This window comes from Hemiscyllium ocellatum, chromosome 6, assembly GCF_020745735.1.
Source record: "Hemiscyllium ocellatum isolate sHemOce1 chromosome 6, sHemOce1.pat.X.cur, whole genome shotgun sequence".
NCBI classification, from domain to species: domain Eukaryota; kingdom Metazoa; phylum Chordata; class Chondrichthyes; order Orectolobiformes; family Hemiscylliidae; genus Hemiscyllium; species Hemiscyllium ocellatum.
In genome coordinates this window covers 8,780,507-8,808,309 of record NC_083406.1, presented here as the reverse complement: position 1 = coordinate 8,808,309, position 27,803 = coordinate 8,780,507, and the positions used below count along the sequence as shown (strand labels likewise).

At 39.6% G+C, this 27,803-nt stretch overlaps 1 protein-coding gene across 1 annotated transcript; it reads right to left on the bottom strand.

The window, feature by feature from the left end:
* Window positions 1-979: 979 nt before the first annotated feature.
* LOC132816356 (arginine and glutamate-rich protein 1-like) lies at window positions 980-27,803 on the bottom strand. Its single transcript, XM_060825815.1, has 4 exons — window positions 27,247-27,803; window positions 8,800-9,025; window positions 4,998-5,081; window positions 980-1,871 (listed from the first exon to the last, which is right to left on the bottom strand). Exons 1-4 carry the CDS (start codon window positions 27,549-27,551, stop codon window positions 1,704-1,706), a joined length of 783 nt encoding a protein of 260 aa, XP_060681798.1. The 5' UTR covers window positions 27,552-27,803; the 3' UTR covers window positions 980-1,703.

Here is a 27,803-nt window from a genome sequence, read left to right as displayed (position 1 = left end):
CGATCTACTGAGCTTTGCCAGCGATTTCTGTTTTTGCTACAACTACATTCTCGATTTTCCTTGTCGCCATGCCGTTGTTCATTATAGTGGCAACACTCATTGCAAGCTTTATTTACTCCTCCATAAATGCTACCTTTCTCAGAACATCTTGTGCTGTTAACTTTGTTTCCCTTTGCCCCACGGATATTTTTAAACTTGATTTACAGAGCTCCAATGTTTGTCTGCTTCCCAGCTAACCTCTAATCCAAATAGTGCTGACAGATTCTTGTTTCTCAATGGAATGTGCCATTACCAAATGTGACTAGCGGCTATTTGCAAACACGGCCCTGATGTCAAGGGCAGTCACTCCCACCTCCCCTCTGTAATTCAGCTCCTTTTCCCATGTTTGGATTGAGGTTGAATGGGTTGCAAAGAATATGAAAGAGTTTACAATCGGATCAGCCATGTCTTGTTCCATTGGGAGTAGGCTTGAAGGGCTGAATGGGGCGACTCTTGCTCCTTTGTTCATATGCATATTCATACATTGGCGTCATGGGCAATCTCCTTGCATGCATTTATTTTAGTTCAAAAAGCTTTGTGCACAAGTGACGCACAGTCTCAAGTGCTTCTATAAATCCAGTGATAAAACACCCTGGACAGACACTGAATCAGTGTATGGTTTTAAAGTACCACCATGTACAATAGAATTATAGATCACAAGTATTATCAGACTTTGTATCACATATTGTTTAAGGCTGTTATTCTGTCCACAACAAAGTGTGCTATAGGAACATGGGAAAAGCAACTGGTAAAGATGTTAGAATTCACTACATGCTTGTTATTTGGTCACAATTTCTTTATGCTAACAGCACACTTATCAGTACGTTCAATAACTAGCCAGTATCATGTACATATACTTTCTCACAATCTCGGTGAGACACTGAAGAACAGTTGCAACCGGTTTTCCAAAGTTCTTTAAATAAAGAAATAATTCATATAGTGCATTTAAAATCTTATTTTTATTTGTGTAGTTTGTACATTTACAATATGGGGAAAAAAGCACGCTAACTTTTGCTAAATGATGAAAACAAATCAGAACATTAAGAGGTATATGTACTGCAGATCCAGACAATAATTCTCTTTGCCCCCAGAATGTGGTGAGTTTCCTTACCTGTGAATGTCAGCAGCCATTCCAGAGACAACAGCATTGAATTTGTTAACACACCACAGACAGACTCCACGGTTAATTCAGGGTTTGTCGGGCTATCAATTTTGATTACAGATCAAAAACAAATGAATTTAAAATGGGCACCATTACTAATTTGCTTCATTTACAGTTGATATTACTACATCATCCCAATACTACTTAACATTTACATCACATTGGGTTTGCTAAGTTAACGACAGCGGAACCCATCTTTAGATCATCTCTGTGAAGATCCCTTAATCTTTCAAAGTCCCAATCTACTACAGCCAATTTGTGAAGAAAACTGATGAGGATGATTTGTTTGAGAACATTTTACATCTACAAATCAGAGATGCTCTATACAGGGTTCCATTGTACTGATAAACAGGATGTTGGATTTCAGTTTTAAAATCACATTTCTCATTCTGCTAAGAAATGTTGTAGAGCACAGCCCACATCTGATCATTCGAACTTTGTCTTTTCCAAAAACACTTCAACATGAAGCTACAAGGTTAAAAAAAAGAACACAAGCACAAAGTTATCCAACAGAGCTTTTCAGTGAGAAGGACAGCTTTGGCCTGGACTTCCCCTTGCCCAGGATCAGTTTTTGTTCTTCCTTTTGTTGGCGCTGTCTTTCTTGCTCTAGCTTCATCCTTTCTTCATGGATTTTTCTTTGCTCTTCAACAATTTTCAATTGCTCTTCAGCCTGTAAATTCAAATTTTAAAAATCAATTGCTTAAAAATCAACAGTTTCCATTGCAGAAAACAAGTTGACATTTTGAGAATGGATCACAATAGCAAGCTCAGGCAAACCTGCTCTGAAATGGCTTCAATTCTCTGAGATACATTTAAGTAAAAGTCATTGTGGAAACCAATATTAGATGCCAATCCTTTAGCTGTCAGATTCAAAAGGCACCAAGATACCTTAAATCACCAAGGTATTAAAAGAAAACAACTTGGTATTATGTTATTTCAAACTGAAAAACCTCTGAATGGCAAGAGTGCATTCACCACTGAAAACAAAAACATTCACATAATTCTGATTCTTTTGGGCAGATAGCAGTCACGCAAAAAATAAAAACGTTTCAGATCAGTCTACCATATAGATCCATGCTGTCATAGGATATACCTTCATGTCAAAAGGACTAAGGAAATTGAGCCCATTTTTAATTTGAAATCAAGGCTTGAACTGGTGTAATGTATATACAAGGTCTCACATTTATATACTCCAACAACTTGTGACTTTCTTATTTTCTAAATACTCCAAAGCTCATTTAATACTTTTGAACTGCTTTCAGTAATGACCTACTGGGAAATGCAGCAGCCAGTTTACACACAAGATCCCACAAGTGAGACAAATATTATTAAACATTATGCAAAGTGTCAGCTGAGAGATAAATATTGACCATGATATCAAAATACACCTGCTCTCATTTGAATAGTCCTTTGGGATTCTCTAAATCCATCTACACAGATAATGCAACAAATAAAAAACTTCCTTCAACAATATAGCACGTGTTCAATAATGTATCAAAGGTATTAATCACTCAGAACTATGAGCTCTGGTTTTGAATTGGGTATCAGAAGTGAGGTTATTACTGAGGCAAGATAATACCATGAGAAGAAATATCAGAGGTGAAATGCATACTGCTGAAAAGTCAGTTCCCAAGGCCCAGGAGCTTAAGTCCTGAGAATCATGGGTAAGTGGGTCTTATGAATCATTGATATAGAGTCATAGACCTGCACAATACTTGGATCGCATGTGTTTACATGGAATTACTGCAATTGAATTCATTAATGTTTAGATATCATCCATGTAACATCGCTATAGTTTTAATTTTTTGGATGCTGAAAGCAAATTATGTTTTTGCATGAGTTCATAAACCTGTCACATCTGCACCTCATGGACTTTCAACTTGATTTGTAATTCTATTACTTGACATTCACTGCACAACTTGTTTAAGGACAGTTTTGGCTTTTAAACAGGGAGACTGCAAAATAAGTAGCTATTTGCTGTGCGTTGAGTCCTTCCGTATATAACTACAGCAAAGGCTGTTAGTAAAGACAGGGACATCGTTTGAAACCCTAGTGATCACAGAGCTATTTTACCTGCCCCCAAAATCTATCATTGCCCTTAAAGAGACTTGCTTCTGAGTTTTGCAGAGGTCCATGCCATCCTGTCCATGAAAAATTCTACCATACTGACTGCTAGACTGTGAAATTTTTGAAAATCCTGAAACATTACAATATGATATCTGCAAAGGTTCATGCCTAACAAGGTCTAACCTTCAGCCATTCTTTAAGTGGGCCAAAGTTTGACATTTTCAATTAAATCAAGTAGAACCAGATAACAGTCCTGAAGTCCTTGATTTCAACAGTCATTAAAATAACTATTTGGTTGCTTGGAAAATATCATCCATATTAAATCACAAAGGATCATAAACAATAGTCAAATAAATTACTGTAGAGAAACTGGCTATTGCCTCTTACAAAGATTTCAAATTGAATGGCAAGGCCAAACATTTACAGGTTCGAGCACAGTCTGAGTAAGAACTAGAAGTGAGACCAAACAGGATGGCTGTACTTGGGTTGATATGGTGTTAAGGATACAACGATGATCATATCTTAGTTGAGAACGTATTAAACTGCACCCTTTAGTAGGTTGTTTTGGCAGGGGGGAGGGGGAGCTGTTCAACTGTTTTTTCTTGAGTTAAGTGCGTGCTCAGGAACTTGAAGCTAGATGAAATGTTTTCAGCAACAACCCAGTCCATGGGAAAGAAGCAAACAAATCAATCAATTCCAGTAAGCAAACACAGCACTCTGGCTACTTAATTTGAATTGGCAAGCTGATTCCAGTTTGTAATTGATATTGAGAAAAGCTGTGCGAATCACAATGCAATTGTTTTAGTTGTGCGCACCAGAACAGAAAACTGATTGGAAGACAGAATGCTCAAGAATACTGCGAATTTTAACAAGGAATATCCATGAGTAAGATCAAGAACTCTGTAGTCTAGCTAGAAAACCAGAACTTAGAAGCTTCAGTAGTCAAGCAGTGAAGCACTCATTTGTATCATACTCAGAGATACCCAACACAGAAATGTATCAAATAATAAGGCTGAGGACATGCACTGAGAGTCAGTACTGAGTCACAGTTACTGAGAGACTTGAAAACATGACATGAACTATAACCTGAGCCAGTGACAGTGGAGTTACTATAATTGGATTGAGTAGCTAACACGTAGAAGCTCCTTAACGAACTAAAGTACACTGCAACCATAAAGTAAGGAAACCCAAAAGAATATTCTTCCTGTGTGAAAAACGACTGAAGAGGGGTATATCATCCCTCTATCCTCACAGGGTGACAACCATATAATTTGCATCTGTAACTAAGTATAATGAACTGGTGCCCTCAAGTTTGGAAGAAATTAATATCAATATACCATTCTTTCTTGCTACATTTGCATCTTATCTGTTCTGTTAGAAGAATACCACCTTTATGTTCTATGGTGAACAGAGGTAAAGACTCCTCAGCTGTCAAACGCACCATCTTCATTTTTCAAATAAATTATACTGTTAGCTTGGTAACTGCATCAAGAAGCTCAGTCAACACCAATACTCAACACAATACAGGCTGAAGAGAAGAATGCAAACATTTAATGTAAGCAACACTATAAATCATCATTCCCAAGACAAGCAATTAAGATACAATTACGCTTAGTGAAAAATACAAGCTTTAATCTATCCTACTACGGAATTGAGAACATCTTTCACAATAAGAGAAGGATTTGCTCCATTCCATTTAATACATTAATTTAATCTTATTGAAACCTACCAATTTAGCTTGAGCTTCTGCTATTTTTCGATTATTTTCCTCCAATATTCGTTCAAGTTCTTCTCGTTTAGCTCGTTCTTCCTCCTAAATAGGAGACAATATAATGTTAATAGAGAGAAATAATTTTAATATTGCATCTACACTAACTGCTCCTTCCCTTAGTATTCTTTCCTTCCTCTGACTATGCCCAAGACAGCCACATTTTTATTGCCATTCTTGTGAACTATTTTGCCCCTAATTAAACTCTTCCTGGGTTTAAACCATCCCACCCCAGCCCTCAAACAGCAATGACCCAAACCCTCCTTTGTCAGGCTTGCTGATATTACTATTTTTAAACCACACAATACAACTGCTAAAGAAACTTTACCAATTACATTAACAAAAATAAAAAAGATAGAGTTTTTTTCTCAGCAATTACAAATACCTACGTATTCTTTACCTACAACGCCATTAATCAGCATTAAAAGTTGAATATTTACTGTCTCGTCCAGTGTCCTGCAGAGTGTGCTCCTCGGCTGCCATATGCGCCAGCTTCCTCTTTAAACTGATTTGTACTGTTAGCTTGGCAACACCTGCATCAGCAGCTCAGCCAATAACAAGAAACACAACACAACGTAGGCTGAGCTGAGGAATGCAGATGTTTACGGTAAGAAGAAACAATATAAATCACCATTCCTAAGGCAAACAATTAATAAGAAAGATACATTTACTGTTAGTGAAAAATACAAACTTTAATCCATCCTTCTGTGGAACTGAGAACACCTTTCACAGTAGGAGAAATGATGGTTTGTTCCGTTCTGAGAACATTAAGTGCCATTTAAGCTATTTGTGATCCAGCAACTTTTCAAATCAAGGAACTTCGTTATTACAAGGGAATGAGTAAATGCTCAATAATTTATACTGATTTTTGGATTGAAAGATTTTTGTTATGATCTACTTCAGCTACTAAATACATTTGAAAGTTTGAAGGTCATTCCGCTACAAAGTTCAGGCAAACACCCAGTAGGTGTTTAATGTTTACAATTTCACAATGTGCACAGAACGGAAGATTATATTTTCTGTACTGTGAATGGCCCAGGAAATTTGCCCTTTGTCTGTAGGATGACAATGTTAACATGAAGCCAAGCAAACTATGAAGAAACATGAAAAAAATGATCTTACTATGATTAGTAATGTGCTACAAGCTGACACTCATCAACCCTGGAACTTAAATACCTGGATACAAATAAGTTAGAATGCAAATTATAACACAATAGACATCATCTTACAGTATATCAATATGCTGAACACTTACAACTAAAATGAAATGAAAACACAAAAATAAGGCAGCACTGGCTATCATGCAACTTATAATAGTGTTTCAGAATATAAACTCAATTTGAAGGTCTTTAATTTTTGAAAATGTCATTTAAATTAACTGTAGCATTTTCCTAATACATTTTATGCTGCTCTTTGATGCATTCAATGTAAAGAAAATGTAGAATGATTCCCCTTCAAGGCTGCAAACAAGAAAATTCTGAAATGAAAAATCTTGTGACAGACCAACTGAGTAAACAAAAAAAACACTCCTTCACTTGATGTCAACTGATTAAAGCAAGAAATTGCAAGTTTAGGTACCAAAATGTAATTAATTGTAAAATACATCATAAGTCAATGTAACCAAAGTTCTGGTGGTTATATTTCTAGAGGAATAATAAGTACATCTTCATCAACAAAACAAACTAACCACCATCCCTTTGAAGACCTCAGGCCAATAATATGCAGTCTTAGTCATCAATGTTGATTAAATGGCAATCACTAAATGTGCTAATGCCGTTTGTCAACATGACACAGCATAAGACAAACAAATGCAATTCATTCTTACCTTCCAGAAAAGGAGGGGTATTAAAACTTACAGTATTTTTTTTTATCTTTTGTACAAAGTAAGGAACTTTACACGTGGATTTCTTTTTGAGTGTTAAGGTCATATGATGCTGTGCATTACGTCTGAGTCTAGACTTCGATCTTGTTTGTGGTCTGAATTGAGATATGAAGGCAGGGGAAGAGAGGAAGGCATAAAATGAAAGTGAAATATGCTGAAATAAACAAAAGGAGAGGGGCAGCAAAGATCCAAATTTAAGTCTGTGGTTTCAATTTGACAATCACGAGATTATGACATTTTCTCCTTCCATCATTTACAAGAAAATCTGATCAACTACAAAAAAGATGCACACCTACCCGAAGGCAGGGACTATTTGAGAGAGATAATAAAACCCTTTGATAATTATAAAACAAAGGAAAATTATTTTTTTTGTATGTCATTGACATGGCCTGTAAATATTTGGCATGAATGTACAGAAAAGGAACTGGGACTTCAACTTTTTTGGTCAGTATGAACAGGGTGTCAGCATAAATGTATAGGGCCACGTGCTGTATAAAACTTTACAAAGCAACACTGGATTGCTTGCACTATATGGTAAAAAAGCACCATGCTTGCTTTAGTCCTAATTCTACACAATGCCTGACATTAAAGTTTAAATGTATTATGTGAAAGAAAATGCACACGTCAATGAGGTGGTTTGTAAAATATTCACAGGATGAGGGCTTTGTTGGCTCGGCCTTCATTTATCACTCATTCCTAATTGCCCACAGGTAGAAAGTCAACCACATAGCTTTGGATCTGGAATATTGCAGATCTCCCTCCCTAAAGTACTTTTACATAATTGACAATGGGTTACATGGTCACCATTAAACCAGCTTTTTATTCCAGATTTTTATTGAGTTCAAATCTGCCATGGTGAGATTCAAACCCATGTTTCCACATACTAGCCTGTTGTCCAGTGAAATTACTCTGCACCACCACTTCCCTAAGTCACTTTATATTCAAACGGTTAATGTGAAAAGTTTTGAAGTTGAATGGTCAGCTGGGTATTGCACTTTTCTGTATAACTAAACATTTCATTTCAGAATCCAGGGGTGATGAGTGCAAGCAAAATTAACAGAAGTAGCAATTCATTATTTCACAGGAAGACATTTTCCAGCTTCTAATACCATGACCATTTAATATATAGGATGTCTAGCTTCAAGGAGGGACTCACCAATCGCCAATAGCCCTCTTGGGAGGGATAGGTACTTATAACTACATGCTGGAGGTGGCTAACAAAGGACTAGCTCCAGTCCCACAAGAATCCTTTGAATAAAATGGAGGCTGATATCAGAAACCTCAAGTTAAAATTTCCCCTTTATAATCTAATTTAAGATGGATATATAGCAAACATAAACCACTTGCCTTGAGCAAGCACTGCAAGTTCAACCACATTGACCTACTTCAGCTTTGGAAAGACTAAGCCACGGAGTAAGGATGAAATACAAAGTGTTTACACAAATGAAGGGCAAATTGCGAGACTGAAAAGCCTTAAGGAGAAAAGCTTTTGCATGGTTAGGTTAAAAATTCTGCAGCCATGGCAAAAGTTTCAATTAAACTCAATTGTGGGGAAAAGATTTTCAACAGAAATTATGCTGGCACATTAGTATTTTTTTTTAACCAAAAGTTCTTGAATTTAAAGAGCAAATGCCATGGAACAATGCTTTGTGTAGCCTAATTAAAAACTACATTTAGCATCTCAAACCATTACAAAATGTTCATTTGTACATCAGAAGAAATACAACTTATGAAAAACAAAGCTATGGTACTGCAGACTGCTGGAAAAGGGAAAGATGTATTCTGATTCCATTTACTGATGAAGATTAAGTGGTGACCATTGACTGCGACTGAAAGTTTTGCCATGGACTGTCGTTTGCTTTTCCAACGATCGAGCGTTACCTCTCTAGCTTTCTGTGCAGCGAGCTCAGCATGTCGCTGCCGCTCAAGCTCCTCCAACAGTTGCTTTTCCATAATGCGCTTGGCCTCCTCGACACGCCGGAGTACCTCACGCTCAATCTCATCTTTACGTTTTTCCAACTCTTCTTCCACACGTTTGGCTACAAGTTCTTCCACTCTTCTTGCAGTTTCTTCCTCAATCAGCTTCTCTTCTATTTCCTGCTGTCGACTTAAGTGAAGGAAAGAAAACAATTAGCAAGCATGTAAAAGTGGGAAAATCCAAGAACAAAGAGTTCTACTATTAATCTGGGGATAGTAGCCTCCATTCTAAATCAGAATATTGTGGGCCAATCCATACACAACTGCACATAACATAGGTTGACTATGCACCATATTAATAGGGAAGCCGCTGAAAGTGTGAATAAAACTTCAGCCCTCTCAGGTGCAAGTTAAAAGCGCCCTTAGAATTATTTTGAATAAGAGCAGGGGAATTCACCCCTGGAGACCTGACCAATGATTAATGTGACGACAATGCTTGAACAGTTTATTTGATTATTAATTGTACACTGTTAGTGGGGATTTGTTGTGTGCAATCTGGTTTTTTTTTGGTGTTACAACAGCATTTACACTTCAAAACCACTTAAATTTCCTGCAAATTACTTCTGCTATGTAAAAATCATTTTCCCCTCCTTCTTTACACCTGCTTCCCTTTTTTAAAAATGGTTTACTTTCTCCATACCTCCTTAATTCTGCTCCCCTCCATAATATATGGGAACCATACTTAGTCCTCAGTCTGCCGAGACTTTGTAAAATTTATTATTTAATGGGATAGGAGTGTCATTGGCAAAGGTGGCATTTGCTGCCCATCCTTAATTGCCGTTGAACAGAGTGGCAATTTTTCAGCGCAGTTAAGAGTCAACCAAATTTCTGTGTATCTGGAATCCTATGCTTCAGGAGACAGGAGTGAACTGGATATGTTTTAACAACAATCAATAGCAGTTCCATCAGCTGCACTACTGGGACTTGCTTTCAATTCCAAAATCATTTATTGATTTGTTTAAATTCCATCAGCTACTATAATAGGATGTGAACCTATGAACCTAGAGCATCAACCTGACCCTCAATTAATAACCTGTAACAACTTTATCAGTATGGCACTGTCTCCCCTTCATGAATGGTATCTCCAAAAAAAATCATACACTGAATTAATCAATCTACAGAAGACATTCTGCAGGATTCTCAAGCTTTCCTCCTCCAAGTTTGAGTGTGATCGCATAAGACTCAATGGCCCAGATGAAACCAATCCAAGCTCAAAGAATCTATAGAGATAGAATCTTAATGCATTTAATTAAGGAATGCAAAAATGCATAAAATTCATTTCACTGAAAGTACGTACTCTAGGAGCTGCAAAAGCAAAATCCATCGTTGCTAATGGTTTTGTGTATCCTGATTTGCAAAGTATATTTTTACTGCCATTAAACAGGTCATAAATACATGTATTAATAGGTTCTGACTGAAATTTTTCAAGTATAGGTAGACAATCCTTTATCCAAAGTTCTGAAAAGCTCCAAAGTCTTTTTGAGAGGTTTTTTCTCATTAACAAGGTTGTTTGGCATGCAAACAGTTCACCCAAGTCGACACCCACTCGAAGCATGTCACTCAGTTGAGACGTGTGGGGGCATGGCCAAGCACCGCAGATCTCAATTCTCTCTCAAGGCCCATTTTATTGAGTGAGTCTACTCCTCCAGTAAGATGTTTTAAAATTCTGAATTCCAAAAACCAGCTGGTCCCGAGCATTTCAGATAAAGAATTGTGCACCTGTATTTGTTTTTTTAATCAAAGCATGTTAGGATCCTTTAATCATTCCCATTTCAAGAGTAAATCCTGGTCCAGATATTCCAACAAGTATAATTTGTTGTTTAAAAAATGCTGCTATTGGGCTTTGCATTTCTAGTTAGGTATCTAGAGCCTGGTTACTTCAGAAATACAGTGCATACTTGAAATCTGAGACATCCATGTCTAGCAGCAACATGGAGAGGTACATTGTATATATGTGCGTGACAGTGTGTGCATGGTTGTCAGGGCTGGTGCTTTGTGGGAGATGGGGCAAAAGAACAGTATCAGGGCAGGCAATATGTAGTCAGTCGTCAGGGGTCCCAATGGCAGAAGGAGTCAAGAGAGGTGTAGTTGTGCATCAGCTTAATAGTTACCCAGGAGCTAATCAAGGTTTTTGAATTTTCTGATGTTAAGGATTTTGGGAGGGGAGAGGATAGAGGAGACATGGTCAGCCTCGATGCTGGGGAACTGCCCATGTGAGCCATCCATTTCTCAAGTAGTATCCATTGAGTCTGCTGTCTCTGGGCTTTCACAGCGTAATGGCGCATAACACAAGTCCATGCTGCTGCAACGACTATTCGATTATGTTATGAAGTAGGCTCAAGCACTCAAAACATTCTCAAGCAGGCAGCCCAGACCGTAACTTTGCAATTTGTTTCAGTCAGCGTACAGTGAAAATTACCCGGAGTAAGTTAGCTAGGTTGACTACCAGGTTTTAAAACAGAAAACTTTATTCACAAAATTACAAAATGAAATCTAAAGAACACAATATCGAATACTCACAGACCTTATCTATCCAAACTAGACTTAATTATGCTGTTCTGAAAATACACAATAGTCCCAATAAGCAAACCACTCAAACACAGTAAAAATGAAACAAAGGCTTACAGGTCAAAGTCCTACGGTATCATTTGTTGTTTCGGAGCCTGGACTATTTTATGACCCCTCTGAAAAAAACGACACAATCCTTGAGAAAAGTACCAGCTTTATGAGTTATTGGAACATCCAGGCCCTTATATGTCCACATTAACTCTAACATTAATATGAGCAGGACCTACATACTTTGGTAAAATTTTTTAAAGTTGTCATTCTATTTATATCAAGAAAGAAAACAGTTTGAGCTTTCTAAATTAGGACAAAATGGGAACACCAAGTTGCCTTGTAAGGCATCAGAAACATCAGGGAGAAGATAGACTCAGAGCTTGGATCTCAATTTATCATCTGAGGAAATAATCAAGAGCTGTAGCAGACTGGGGCACATTACAGTTTTAAGAAGCATAAAACAAAGTTAACTATGACGGGACAGGAAGCACTGAGTAATTAAAGGTGCGAACAAAAAACCAGTTGTCAGGTGTATAACAACTGAGAACCACGTCAAAAATGGAATGCTCAGAGAAAATTGAAAAAGTGGGGGCAGCACGGTGGCTCAGTGGTTTAACACTGCTGCCTCGCAGCACCATGGTCCCAGGTTCAATTCCCTCCTCAGGCAACGGTCTGTGTTTGCACATTCTCCCCGTGTCTGCACGAGTTTCCTCCGGGTGTTTCGGTTTCCTCCCACAGTCCAAAGATATGCAGGGTAGGTTAATTGGCCATGCTAAATTGCCCGTAGCGTTAGGTGGAGGGGTCTGGGTGGGTGCTCTTCGGAGGACCTGCTGGGCTGAAGAGTCTGTTTCCACACTAAGTAATCTAATCAAAAAGACAAGGAGAAGAAACTGACAACTAATGTATGCTGTACAAACCATCAAGTACAATATGTGGAGGCATGGGAATGAGGGTGATTTAGCAGTTTGGATCAGAAATCACTAGTGAGGTACTGCAAGGATCTGTTCTGGGTCCACTGTTGTGTCATTTTTATAAATGACCCAGATGAGGGGATGACACTATGGTTGGTAGATTTGTGGATAGTGATGAAGGATGTTGTAAATTACAGAGAGACATAGATAAAGTGTAGGGCTGGGCTGGGCTGAGAAGTGGCAAATGGACTTTAATGCAGAAAAGTGTGAGATGATTCACTTTGGAAGGAGTAGCAGGAATGCAAAGTACTGGGCTAATGGTAAGATTCTTGGTGGTGTAGATGAACAGGAATGTGGATGTGATTACCTATTATCTATGCTACTTAACTATGTGAACTGCCTGTATTGCTCGAAAGACAAAGCTTTTCACTCTGCCTTGGTACACATGCCAATAAATTCAATTCAATTCAGAGATCTGTATCCACATAGATAGATCCTTGTAAGTTGCCACCCAGGTTGATAGGGTTGTTAAGAAGGCATATGGTGTGTTAGCTTTTATTGGTAGATATAGAAGCTTTGGAAAGGGTTCAGAGGAGATTTACTAGGATGTTCCTTGACATGGAGGGAAGATCTTACAAGGAAAGGCTGAGGAACTTGAGGCTGTTTTTGTTAGAAGGTTGAGTGGTGACTGAGTTGAGACACATAAGATAATCAGAGGGTTAGATAGGTTGGATAGCAATGGCTAGCATGAAGGGACATAGCTTTAAATTGAGGGGTGAAAGGTATAAGACAGATGTCACAGGTAGTTTCGTTATTCCGAGTAGTAGGAGGGATGTGGAATGCACTGCCTGTAACAGCAGTAAACCTGCCAACTTTACAGGCATTTAAATGGTCACTGGATAGGATGAGAATGGAATAGTGTAGGTTAGATGGGCTTCAGATTGGTCTCACAGGTCGGTGCAACATCAAGAGCCGAACAGCCTGTACTGCACTGGAATATTCTATGCTCTACAGATATTTTAGTCATTTGATGATGGTTTAAAATCAGTAAAGGAAGTGGCATTTGATGGGCTGTCTACATTTGATTAGGGGCCATCATCAGATGAGATGTTTCTTAAGATATTATGGGAAATGAAAGTTGACTTATGAAGATGATGCCACTCAGCAATTGAGTGTGCCTTTCACAACTTTTTCATACATCACTATGTTTGCAATTTTTTGAGTGATGGGTTCCTATCTGCAAACCAATGGCTGCATTTTTGAGAGTATTTTTTGTCAATTATTTATCATAGAGATGTACAGCATGGGAACAGACCCACCCATGCCGACCAGATATCCCAACCCAATCTAGTCCCACCTGCCAGCACCCAGTCCCATATCCCTCCAAACCACTCCTATTCATACACCCATCCAAGTGTCTCTTAAATGTTGCAATTGCACCAGCTGCCACCATTTCCTCTGGCAGCTCATTCCATACATGTACCAGCCTCTGCGTGAAAAAGTTGCCCCTGAGATCTCTTTGATATCTTTCCCCTCTCACCAATCTATGCCCTCAAGTTCTGGACTCCCCGATCCCATAGAAAAGACTTTGTCTATTTATCCAATCCATGAGCCTCAATTTTGTAAACCTCTATAAGGTCACCCCTCAGTCTCCGATACTCCAGGGAAAACAGCCCCAGCCTGTACAGCCTCTCCTTATAGCTCAAATCCTCCAACCCTGGCAACATCCTTGTAAATCTTTTCTGAACCCTTTCAGGTTTCACAACATCTTTCCAATTGGAAGGAGACCAGAATTGCATGCAATATTCCAACAGTGGACTAACCAATGTCCTGTACAGCTGCAACATGACCTCCCAACTCCTGTACTCAATACTCAGACCAATAAAGGAAAGCATACCAAATGCCGCCTTCACTATCCTATCTACCTGCGACTCCACTTTCAAGGAGCTATGAACCTGCACTCCAAGATCTCTTTTTTCAGCAACATTCCCTAGGACCTTACAATTAAGTGTATAAGTCCGGCTAACATTTGCTTTCCCAAAATGCAGCACCTCATTTATCTGAATTAAACTCCATCTGCCACTTCTCAGCCCATTGGCCCATCTGGTCAAGATCCTGTTGTAATCTGAGGTAACCCTCTTTGCTGTCCACTACACCTCCAATTTTGGTATCATCTGCAAACTTACTAACTGTACCTCCTATGCTCACATCCAAATCATTTATGTAAATGACAAAAAGTAGAGGACCCAGCACCGATCCTTGGGGCACTCCACTGGTCACAGGCCTCCAGTCTGAAAAACAACCCTCCACCACCACCTTCTGTCTTCTACCTTTGAGCCAGTTCTGTATTCAAATGGCTAGTTCTCACTGTATTCCATGAGATCTAACATTGCTCATCAGTCTCCCATGGGAAACCTTGTCGAATGCCTTACGGAAGTCCATATAGTTCACATCTACTGCTCTGCCCTCATCAATCCTCTTTGTTACTTCAAAAAACTCAATCAAATTTCTGAGACATGATTTCCCACACACAAAGCCATGGTGATTATCTCTAATCAGTCCTTGCCTTTCCAAATACATGCACATCCTGTCCCTCAGGAGTCCCTCCAACAACGTGCCCACCACCGAGGTCAGGCTCACTAATCTATAGTTCCCTGGCTTGTCCTTACCACCCTTCTTAAACAGTGGCATCACATTTGCCAATCTCCAGTCTTCTGGCACCTCACCTGTGACTATCGATGATACAAATATCTCAGCAAGAGGCCCAGCAATCACTCCTCTAGCTTCCCACAAGAGTTCTCGGGTACACCTGATTAGGTCCTGGGGATTTATCCACCTTGAACCATTTCAAGACATCCAGCACTTCCTCCTCTCTAATTTGGACATTTTGCAAGATGTCACCATCTATTTCCCTACAGTCTATATCTTCCATATCCTTTTTCACAGTAAATACTGATGCAAAATACTCATTTAGTATCACCCCCATTTTCTGCGGCTCCACACACAGGCCGCCTTGCTGATCTTTGAGGGGCCCTATTCTCTCCCTAGTTACCTTTTTGTCCTTAATGTATTTGTAAAAACTCTTTGGATTCTCCTGAACTCTATTTGCCAAAGCTATCTCATGTCCCCTTTTGCCCTCCTGGTTTCCCTCTTAAGTATACTCCTACCTCCTTTATACTCAAAGGATTCATTTGATCTATCCTGTCTATACCACTTGATCTATTTGTCCCGAGCAAATTTGGAACATGCCTCCTTGCAAAGATTAGAAGATTCCCCATCCACAATATTTGAAGAATTTTGTACCAATTAAATCAAAGATGCTTCTGAAGAATGGTAATAATATTTCAGGAATACAATTTAAGCATCAGGCCAGATGCCAAGTAAATCTTTCCTACCTTCTGTCCTAACTGTAAAGATCATTGCTTAATGGGATTTTTCTCTCTACAACAGCCATTTTGTGGTTTATGAGTGAGATTGTTAATTACTTGTAAAGAGACATTTTTGCATTAGTTGCCATTCCTCAATAATATAAGTGAGACTTTTTCTTAACAGAGCATTTGCAATTTACAAAGGGAACTTTCATCCCTAAGTCTGAGTAAATTTGGACTCTCACATAGTTGAAGGTGACAAGGCAGATTCTAAAACACAACTACCCATTTTGGATCTTTCTCAAGGCTTTAGGATTTGTGTTGTCCCTTTCTGGCATTTCTGATCAAGTGTCCTTGTGTTTCAATTTTACTAATTTCAAATTGCTTATTTTCAACACTAATGCACTTTTTGTACACCCATTTAAATCTGGCCCTATGGACAATTTAAATTATCTGATCCATGAATTATCAGCACCGTGAACACATTACCCTGCTGACCACATGATAACTGATTTCACCAGTTTATATGAAAACCAGCCTCATGAGGCAGAATCTTCTATTTGCACCAGCATCTGAATTAATGACTAATTAGCAACTAGTTGCCAAGCCATTCAGAATTTTTGTGGTTATTTTGATTTGCTGAACAAGCTGTCTGGTCAGCTATTAATTGAATTTGGTAATCAAAGGAGAAATCCACTGAAAAACATTACTTGGAATGACTTCATTTGGGGAAAAGTGTAATTTTGCCAAGCCTTCATGTTTCGCAGAACTGCTGACATTTAGCTCTTTCATAGGATGCAAATGAGCTAATGAAAATTCCTTGAGGTAACTTATTCCAATCGCTGCTTTAAGCGTTTCCAAGATTAAAAACAACCAGTTAAGATTTTAAACTCACAATACTAAACAAAATGGAAAAAAAAGGCAGCAATGGGCAATTATCCACACTGAAAAATAAGTACAGAAATATGAAAACAAAACATCCATAGCGGAACCAAATACAGTGCTGTGAATGCGATTTCAGTAAAACTATAAGACACATTTGAATACTTATACCTGAACAATGTACATACAGGCTTCCCAAAAGCGATCAACAAGACGCTGCTAAAAACAGGTTAATTCATATGATCTGTGCAATGGAGAGCAGATTCTGCATTAGTTTGGGAATTAGTTCAGTTCCCACAAGCATAGTTGCTCATGCTAAAGATATCAGCACAAAATCAGTACTATAGTATCAGTATCACTACTAATAGGATAACAATTAAAAAAAAAATCAGGATTACTCCCTTGCTTTGGCTAATACTACTCGATACAAAAAAAAGTACGTGAAAAAGTCCCGAGTTCCTGAACTTAAAACCCAAAAGAACTGCAGTAAATCAGAAACAAAAAAACAAATTGCTGGAAAAGTTCTCTTCCCATGTTGCCAGACCTGCTGAAATAAGAGTTAACTTTCAGGTCTGGCGACCATTCCTCAGACCTCTGAGGGTCACCGGACCTGAAATGTTAACACTGATTTCTCTTCACAGATGTTGCCAGGCCTGCTCAGCCTTTCCAGCATTTGCTGTTTGAGTTCCTGAACTAGTTTGGATCATCTTAGGCAGTGAGAAGAATTTCTCATTTTACCTTGTTGAATTGGTCGAGAGTTTGTTCTTCTGTCTCTCCTAAGATGTGCATTGACTAATGATGGGAGCGTTTCTGACAGCTTGATGAACCACTCAACCTTTCCTTGTTTGCTTCTTCACATACTGAAGTTAGCCAAACCTTTCAACAAGTGCTAAACTTGGAAGTTTGTGGACATGAACATACTTGCAAATGAATTGTCTAAAAGCAGACCTCAGAAAGCTTTTATATAAGAAATGGACTTTTGCAATTTCCAACATCTAATACAATTCTCCAAATTAATTTTTAACTATTGAGATACATTGCAACCAGATAAATAGATGCAAACATATTTAACCTCAAAGAACTTTCATACTTTGCTTCAGTCAGCTTGGCAATGACAGTGAATTTAAAGTATCAAAATTTAGCAAATAAAGTGGTACTACTGTACTGTTATTTGAATTAATAACTGTCACATGTACCTTGCTAGAAAATTACACCTCTCTTGCACTATCTTAGAACGCAAAAATAAACCATAAAGGCCGATATAAAAAATGAAGAAATAAAGAAAAAATGTCCAACTTTCAAGTCCTTCTTGTTAAGAGTTCAGTCATGGGCCAGGGACCTGGTGAGCCTTGCCATTGCTGCTGCAACCAAAGTCAACACTTGCCCTCACTGACATTGTGACCAATACAGACACCACTGACACTGCCTGGTACTGTACCTGTCCAAATTCATTCCACTGCTGCCACGAGTCTGCTTTGGGCCCACCTTGCCAATGCAGCCACTGATGCCTCTAGGTCTCATACTGGGCCCAAACCATCTCTAACACCTTGAATCTGCGCTGGACACAGTAACTGTCACGCGGCAGTGTTAGGACCGCCTTGAAGCCACCGGGAACGCAAACTCTCCTCCAACGTCACAAGTCCGTACTGCTGGGCCTACTCACTGCCGCAAAGCGTTGCCACATAGATTGCTTCACCATCTGAAGAATTATGAATGATTCTGAACATCGCATCACCAGCAAACATCCCCATTTCTGATTTTATGGAGGAGGAAAGGTCATTGATGAAACAGTTGAGTACGACTACACCTATACGACTACGTAGATACCTGGTTGTAATGCATCCCAATAATACTATGAATGCTTGCTAGATATTTGCCTGCTATCTTGTTTGGGCATTTGTGTAAGAGACCAACAAGGGAAAAACCAAGTCAATTTGCTAGATACCGATAATTTTACATCAATTATATGTGCTCACAGCAATACTATCTATTTTCTTTACTTAGATCTGTTCTGTGCTGTGACTATTGACTTTTACTTTAATCTTTCCATTAAGGTGAACAACTTCACATTTTCCCATGTTACATTCCATCTGCTCAATTTTTGCCCACTCAACTTCTATCTAGGTTTGCATCCTTGTTATGTCATCATCACAACATATTTTCCTACCTATCTTTGTGTTATGAGATATTATATAAATTTGGCCTGTTTTCTCTAGAATTTAGAACGTTAAGGAGTGATCTGATCAAAGTTTTCAAAATATTAACAGGAAAAGACAGGATTGATAAAAAAAAACTATTTCCACTGTTAGGGATTTTAGAACTAGGATGCATAGTCTGAGAATGCAGGTCAAACCAGTTCAGGAAAGATGTTAGGAAGCACTTCTATACATAAAGAAACACTCTGCCCCAAAAAGCAGTGGATACTGAATCACTTGGCAGATTTAAAATCCGAGACAGATGAATGTTTGTAACGTAAAGGTATTAGGGTTATGAACCAAAGGTAGGTACATGGACTGAGGCCATAGATCAACCATGATCTAATTAAGTGGTGGAACAGGTTCAAAGGAGCTAAATGGCATTCTTCTGTTTCTATGTTCCTATCTGCAAATGTGGCCATGATGCCTTCGACTGTCTCATCTGAGTCATTGATATAAGTTTACAAAGTTGAAGGCACACCACAGACCCCATGCAGATCCCCACTCATCACATCTTGCCAAACTGAGAAAGATTCACTTATGCCAGCCAGTCAGTCTTCTAACCCTACCAGTATGTTACCCCAAGACTATGAACTCCCACTCTGCACAAATGCCCTTATGTGGAACCTTGTCAAATGACATTTGTAATTAAGTGCAGTACAACGAGCTCACCATTTCCCATCTTGCATGGTATAGTCAGCCACAATTTTACTGAATGGCAGAGGAAGGTTAAGAGCTTCATCCTGTTCTTAGTTCTGATGTTACAGCTGCAGACACAGATGGTGATCAATTTTTAAAAGCAAGTTCCCCACAAATAGCAATCAGAAAATGATCAGAGTGTTTGTTTTGGTGATATTCATTCAGGGTCAATTAACGGTAGCCACACGGAGAAAATATTGTACTTAAAATAGTGCCCGAAGATCTTTGATGTTTATCTGAGGTATATATATATATATAACCTCAGTATGAAGACTGCTGTACGTGAAACAAAATCGTAGCACAAATGTGTAAATAAAATCATGCAGAAAGGACAAGGGCTTACATTCCCAAGACAAAGGAGCATCTCAAGTAAATAAAGTCATAAAAAGGTGAATAGAATACCAGGAGCACGGTATAGGTATAGAAGTTAAAAGATAATTGTCAATCTATATAAAACCTTTGTAAGTCAATAGTGGGAATATTCTGTAGCCTGAGCTTTACCCTACTCATACAAATCTCAGAAAGTAAGTGTGGAGTCTAGCTTTTTAGATTAGATTACTTACAGTGTGGAAACAGGCCCTTCAGCCCATCAAGTCCACACCGACCCGCCGAAACGTAACCCACCCAGACCCATTTCCCCTACATTTACCCCTTCACTTAACACTACGGGCAATTTAGCATGGCCGATTCACCTAACTTGCATATTTTTGGATTGTGGGAGGAAACCGGAGCACTTGGAGGAAACCCACGCAGACACGGAGAATGTGCAACTCCACACAGACTGAGGCGGGAATTGAACCTGGGTCTCTGGTGCTGTGATGCAGCGGTGCTCACCACTGTGTCACCATGCCACTAATTGGCATGAGGCAACAAAGACCAATTTAAAAACTAAGATGGTGCGTTCTTATAAAATAGGGTAAGTGATAGGAATTTAACCGAATATAGAAAATCTTTTTGGTTCCTAAACAGAAGGGGCTTTTCATAGAAGACTGAATGTAACATACTGAACAACTTTATTTAAATGACACATTAAACATTGCAAAGCATCCTAATGCAATACTTGTGACAAAAAAAACAGATAAGACAATATTAGGATGGATGACCAAAATCTTAATAAAGTATCTTAAGAGGGGAGAGATGCACAGAACCAGAGTTTTAGGTAGGAAATTCTCAAGGTTAGAACCTAGAAAACTTAAGACACAGTTAAAGTGAGTCAAACCAGCCATGCACAAGTGTCCGTAACTGCAGAGATCTCAGAAGGTGAATTGACCAGTGGAATGTAAAAAGGTAAAGCTATGGAGAAACAGTAAGCCAAGGATAAAAATTTCAAACGTGATGTAAGATAAGGAGCCACAGTATGTCAATGAGCATGATGGGTAATGAATTAGGAAGCAAGCAGATTGTTTGATGAGTACAGGCTCTGTTAAGTTTAAGGTGAAATCGGCCAGGGAAGTACCAAAAAGGTGAGACAAAAGTATACAGAAAGTCAGGACTGAGACAGAAACATTGCATTTTTTTAATATGTAGGACGGTGCACCTATGGAATGTCTGAGAGATGGTGACTGGAGGAGACAGCATGTCAACACATATAAAGGGATTAAATGAGGAGCAAATTTGAAAAAGAAAAGGATATGGGAGCAGACCAGGTACATTAGACCTGTACTTGTGCTTGTACCACTGGACCATTTATTTTAGAAGTTAAATAGTTGCCTCAGCTTATGTACATTATGTACAAAAATAGACAACCTCCACCTAAAAATCTGGATTTTGATTTAAGCAAAGGATAAAATACTGTTGTTTGTTAATTCACCCTACATTGATGCTGAAGTGCATTCTGTTCTTTTTCTAATGGTTGCATTTGAAGTCCACGTCTGCCAACTGAAGTCTCCAAGATCAATTTTTTGAGATTTTTAGCAGCATTCAAAAAACTATATTTCAGAACATTCACATGGTTCATTTGATAAATACACGTCAAAGCTGCACCACATTAAACAGATCAATAACAGCTCAAATTTAACACTCATCCAAAGTAACAAAGAGATTGGTCACAAAGCTCTCAACCATTATGTGGAGGAAGAGAAGAAAATATTTCAATCCTGACTGTTCAGCGATTACTCCAAGTGAATTTGAGAACAGGGATGGTTCAACATTCATAAGTTATATTGAAATAATCAGGAGTTATTTGCACTTTTACATAATGGTTAAAGGAAGAAAAGAGCTAAGGGCCCGGAACAGAAATAAACTGGAGAAACTCAGCAGATCTGGTAGCATCTACAGAGAGAAATGGAGTTAACATTTCAAATCCACTGACCTCTTCGTCAGAACAGATGAAGGGATATAAAGAGGTATTGTTTGAATCTAGCTTAATTTTTCACGTGTGGCATATATATACACACTCATTCATCAAAGGATGTCTGAACTCTCACTCCTGATGCATTGTTATAATGTACTTCATAGCTCATGAATAATTTAAGGAATTATGCTTGCAATATTAGAAATTAAAGACTGGGCTACTGAATTACAATAAGATAACAACATAACATCTGAAATGACTGTGCACTTTCAAAGCTTACAGTAGCAAATCCAGTTAATTTCACGTCACCTCCTGATAGATACACTTGATTTTAGGAAAATTCATCCTAGCTTTGAAGCAGACATGCCACACAGCTGTTTTGAAAGAAAGCACCCACACAAATGACAATGAAGTTTGATGAAATTTCATAGACCCAAAACTTTTTACTTTGAATAATGCACATCTTTTCACAATTGTGCAAGTTGGGAAGGAGAAAATGAGGTGAGAATTAATAGGTTAAGAATACTTCTTCCTTCTCCTGGAACTTATAACCCCAATAATATAGGAGATTGAGTGCAGATACAGTAGTGAGATAGATTTTAGCCTATGAGGTTCCAAGGCATACAATCATTTGCAATACAGCAATGATCAGCAGCTTTGGAAGAGCTGAAGTGATAAATTATTTGGGAAATGTCAACTTAATATCAGAGAGGATTCAATTCCAAGTTCATTGGAAAATACGTGGAGATTGGGAGAGGGGATTGCAAAGTGTGGAATGAACTTTTATCCCTACCTGATTTTCACTAAATGATATGACCTCAATGAATAACATGAAAAGGATCAGATGGGTAGACATGGGAAGGGAGCATTTGATAATGGCTGGTAAGGAGAAAGCGTGGACCGCAGATGCTGGAGATCAGAGTCGGGAGTGTGGTGCTAGAAACGCACAGCAAGTGAGTTAGCATTCGAGAAGCAGGAGAATCGACGTTTCGGGCATAAGCCCTTCATCAGGAATTATAGCTGGCAATACTAGCAATAGCAAAGTTCAAAAGTTAGAGGAGGAAGTGTAGCTGATAGGTCACTGACATTACTTATTATCTTCTCACTTCTTAATTAGTGTTAGATGAAGGTGAACTGAAAAACCTTTATCTTTAATCTAAATAAAACTGAAATGCACAGCAGTATAAGAAAAATCAAATGTGTCGTGGTCTGGCAATAATTGATTGTGGCAAAATATGCCCAGTACACACATTTTTGGTGTCTCTGCTACTATGTAGACCACCTAAAAGAGATTCTATTGAATAGAGGACACCCCCTTTCTTCCACGTTGTTGACAAATCCAACCAATTCACCTCAGTTTTGTACCTGCTTCCAACTCACAGATTGGTAGTCATTCTATTTTCAAGCACAGAAATTCCCCTTTGTTTCTGAATTAGTTCTAACTTTGCTTCAATTTACACTTATATATATTCCACTTACATGCATACATACTTCTGAAATGAAACTAAGGCTACTTAGTTCACAATTGACATAATTTCTCCATTAAACAAGTCACACAGTTACTCAAAAAGGAGAAAAGCGACTATTAAGCCCCCAAGACTTGTCTTTAGATCAAAATTCCACATCAACCTTGTACAGTGTTAATTTTACAAGCATGAATTGAGATTGTCTATATTTTAATAAAGAACCAATAAGCAGTATTGATTTTAAGGCAAGTTTCATCACTGATTTAATAGCCACACCAAGCAAAATGGACCTGAACTACATAGAAGACTTGCAACATCACTTTAGATTAAAACAAAATAAGTGAATGGGTTCAGAATTTTTGCTTGAATAGCCCTGGAGTGGAAGCCAGTAATGGACAATAGCATTTAGACTGCAAAAAGAGTGGAGAACCAAACATCTTTCTTTCTTAATCCATGTTTATATGCAGCTTATGTCTGTATTCCAAAATTGGATTACAGCCCTAAAATTATCTTATTTTATTGCAGCAGAGTTTTCTCAGACAGCTATCCAAACAAACCAAAACTCAGTGTTTAATTGCCTCCATTTCTCTCCTACAAATCTCCCCTGTTTGCCTTGCAATGTCTTTCAAGTAAACTTATCATGAACTCTATGAATCTCCCACAAATTTTCTTCCCCACAAGTTTTGCTTTGTTACCACTTCCTTAGCCTGTGCCATGGTTGTTCACCAATATAGAACATGCAAGAAAATGGAAGGCAACAGGTGGGTTGGAAGCAGGTACAAAACTGAGGTCAATTGGTTGGATTTGTCAACACTGTGGAAGAAAGGGGGTGTCCTCTGTTCAATAGAATCTCTTTTAGGTGGTCTACATAGTAGCAGAGACACCAGAAATGTGTGTACTGGGCATATTTTGCAATAATCACTTATTGCCAGACCACGACACATTTGATTTTCCTTATACTGAAATATGCTTATAGCTCAAGCTCTCCGCATACGCAGTAAACAAATTCAATACAGGGATAACAGACTAGCTGAAATTAAATTAATTTTGTACTAAAAATGGCTTTGAAGTAAATGAATAATGGAACTGAACACATTTATAAAGTCTTCTAAAGGTGGTAAACATCTCAAAAGTGATCAGTCGTTTTTAAAGGTGCATCAAGGGCTTTCGAGATGGAATTCTAATGTTTGCGCCTGAGGTAGCTAAAAGCACAATGGAGTGATTTAAAGTAGGTGGTGTACAAGGTCAGAACTGAGGGAGCACAAAACTCAACTGTGTTGAGATGGGAGCTTCCAGGTCAAAGAGGGGATAGAGAAAAAAAAACAAAGCAGACCAGAGTCAATACATGTCAGCAGGAAATGAATGAATGCAAAGTTATTGCAGGTTAGGATGACAAATTGAGTTTTGAATACCCCAAATCTATGGAGGTCATTGAGAAAAGCATAGGATTTGGCAAAGAGATTCATCACAAGCACAAGAAGAGTTTTAGCAGCAGATGAGCTCACACTGAGCAAAGTCAGAAAAACTCCAAAAACAAACCTTCCAGCTCAGCGAGCAAACTTACATCCAAAAGTCAGACAATATTATGGACATGGAGGGTAGTGGTCTTCATGACTGCAAGGACATGTAGTCAAAAACTGACCTGAGTCAAATACAATAGCAAGGGTACAAATGAGCTGGGCTGGCCTCAGTTTTTTGATTAGATGAGATTACTTAGTGTGGAAACAGGCCCTTCGGCCCAACAAGTCCACACCGACCCGCCGAAGCGCAACCCACCCATACCCCTACATTTACCCCTTACCTAACAATACGGGCAATTTAGCATGGCCAATTCACCTGACACATTTTTGTGACTGTGGGAGGAAACCGGAGCACCCGGAGGAAACCCACGCAGACACGGGGAGAACGTGCAAACTCCACACAGTCAGTCGCCTGAGTCGGGAATTGAACCCGGGTCTCAGGCGCTGTGAGGCAGCAATGCTAACCACTGTGCCACCCACGAAGTTGACAGGGAGAGTGATGGGAGTTGGTAGCAGAGGAATAAAGTTTGCAACAGGAACTGAAGAAAACCTTCCAATCCCAATATTTAGTTGGAGGAAAATCCTGCTTCCAGTACTGGAAGTCAAGAAAATGGCACAACAATTTTCAGCTCTTTGGAACATGATATTGGGGTGGGGAGATTTTTGAAGAATTCTAGAGATGTGCTGGCATTGCAATATGAATAAAAGCAATTGCTTTGGATCTGACTGGAAGAAGAATGGAACCAGATATGTTCAGTCTGACACAGCTGAATAACAAATATATGAGAAGAGGATGGTAGGAAGAAGTCTCAAAGGCTGCTGGGCAGGTCAAGAAAAGATAACACCATACAGAAAGAAACAAGAAATGAAATTTATGGCTTCAGTTAGAGCTGTTTTAGTACTGGCAGGAGTGGAAATCTTATTGGAACAATCCAAACATGAATTTACCAAAATAAAATGAACAGGTAAGTTCAAGATTTAAGGGGTTGGGGGAGATGGAGATGGGCAGAAAGAACAATAACTTTTTCTGAGAGGGGTGTTAATGACACATTTAAGGGGAGAGTAGTTCCAGGGACAGCAACATTGACAAAAGTAACTAAGACGAGGTGAGAACTTCTTTTAAAAGTAGATAATTCAGGTGGCTGGCAGTTTTGTCGAAATAGAGTCAATGGGCAGCAACGAGTTCCACAGACAAGATCTACTTCAAGGGCAGAAACAAAGAAAGAAAAAGGAATCAGCAACAGGCCAAGATTGCTTCATGATTCAATATCTACCTCAATTTCAGCTTGCCCCATTGCTCTTAAGTCATTGATTCAGTATCTAAAATATATTGATCTCAACTGAACTGAATTATCTCAATTCTAAATAATCAACTCCAGATCCCGACTGCAGATTCTCCAGTCAGAAGGAAAAGTCCTTCTTACACATACCTTGTCAACACTTAGAAATTGTGTTTTTCAATGAGATCACCATTCATTCTTCTGGACTAAAAGAATATAAACCTATCTCTAGAATAACCTGCAACAGCAGAGTGCATTTTCAAGGTCCTGAATATACACCTGAATAGTATGCAGACTGCAAGCTAAACACATATAAAGTTATACTTTTAGCACCCATTTTAATCTAAAATAATTCCAGGTGTAACTTTGGAAACCATTGTACAATGAGTGCCAGAATGTTAATGGGTTTGTAATACCCATTAAGCACCAACATGCCGACATCTATTTTTCTACAGAACTCAAACACACGCAATTTAGATGAATTTCATATCTTTCCACTGGAAGACAAACCTTAATGGTACAGAAACTTTTTTAAAAAGCTCAATTGCCAGAGTGATACCCAATCTAATGTGCTGTCCTCAACAACCAGTGGGAAATAACCTTTTCATTGGGAATGACCCTGCCAAAACCCCTCAAAATAATGCACTGAGCCAGTACAGTATATTAGCAAAACTCTGACCCAAGGATTAACAGACTGAAGGTAATCACTGCAAGGTTATGCACAGGGTGGGATATGGGAAGTTCATAAAATAATCTACGAATATTAAAACACCACAGAAGGATCAGGTACTCCTGGTTTACGTACTAACGACCCCCCCCCCCCCAGTACAAGTGGGAGTCAGAGCTTTATATTTTCCACAAGGACATAAAAGTGTGGGCACTCTTTCTGTAACTGAGTGGGGAGGCTGCCATTTTAGATCGATCACCAAACTGCAGCAGGTCTGGGCCCCTCGGCCGCCTCCATTCTTCACCCCCCCCCCCCCCCCCCCCATCCAGCCCAGTCCCCAAGGCTACTCCCAGGGCCAGCACAGGCCTCTCCCCCCCCAGCAGGAAATCTCCTCCTCCCCCCCCCCCCCCACCCCAACACCCATTCCGGGACGGTGTCAAAAATCGAGGCCGAGGCTTCATCGATCCGGAGCAGGCCGCGGGGGAAAAAAAAAAGGGCCGGGCGCACTCACATCTTGCGCTGCCTCTCCAGCTCGGCTTTCTTCTCCTCCTCCTCCCGCTTCTGTTTCTCATCCAGGCTGCTCCTCTTGCTCAGGTTGCGGCCGAAGATGTCGATGCGCTCCGGCGTGGTCCGGCAGCGGGAGCGGGAGCGCGACTCCCGGTTGGCCGCGTGCCGGCGGCTCTTCTTCTCCCGGGACTTGGAGCGCTTGCGGGGCCGCTCCTTGTCCCGCGAGTGCGAGCGGGTCCGCCGCTTGCCGTGCTTGCTGCTCTTGGCGTGCTTCGAGCGCGACGAGCTGCGGCTCCGAGACCGGCCCATCGCCGCCGCCGCAGCAGCAGCCACCGGGTGGGGTGGACGCTCCGGTCGAAGGCTTCTCCCCCTCCTCTCTCTCTCTCTCGGGCAAGGGGGCAACCTGAACGCGCTTCCCGTCCGCCCGCTGCTCGAGTATTACCGCTTCCCCGGCGCTCAGGGCTTCCCGGCGGGCCGCAGATTCCCCGAGGCCTCACCCACGGAGACGCGGTGGAAACAGCGACAAAATGGCGGCGCTGGTAAATATGGCAGAGCGGCTTC

Bases quoted from the DNA above. Each gene is read 5' to 3' on its own strand.
- LOC132816356 (XM_060825815.1), bottom strand. From the start codon at position 27,551: ATGGGCCGGTCTCGGAGCCGCAGCTCGTCGCGCTCGAAGCACGCCAAG. The intron at 5,082-8,799 runs GTAACGCTCGAT...TCTCCTATTTAG, and splicing joins CTGCACAGAAAGCTAGAGAG to GAGGAAGAACGAGCTAAACG. The intron at 1,872-4,997 runs GTAGGTTTCAAT...TTGAATTTACAG, and splicing joins CAGAAGCTCAAGCTAAATTG to GCTGAAGAGCAATTGAAAAT.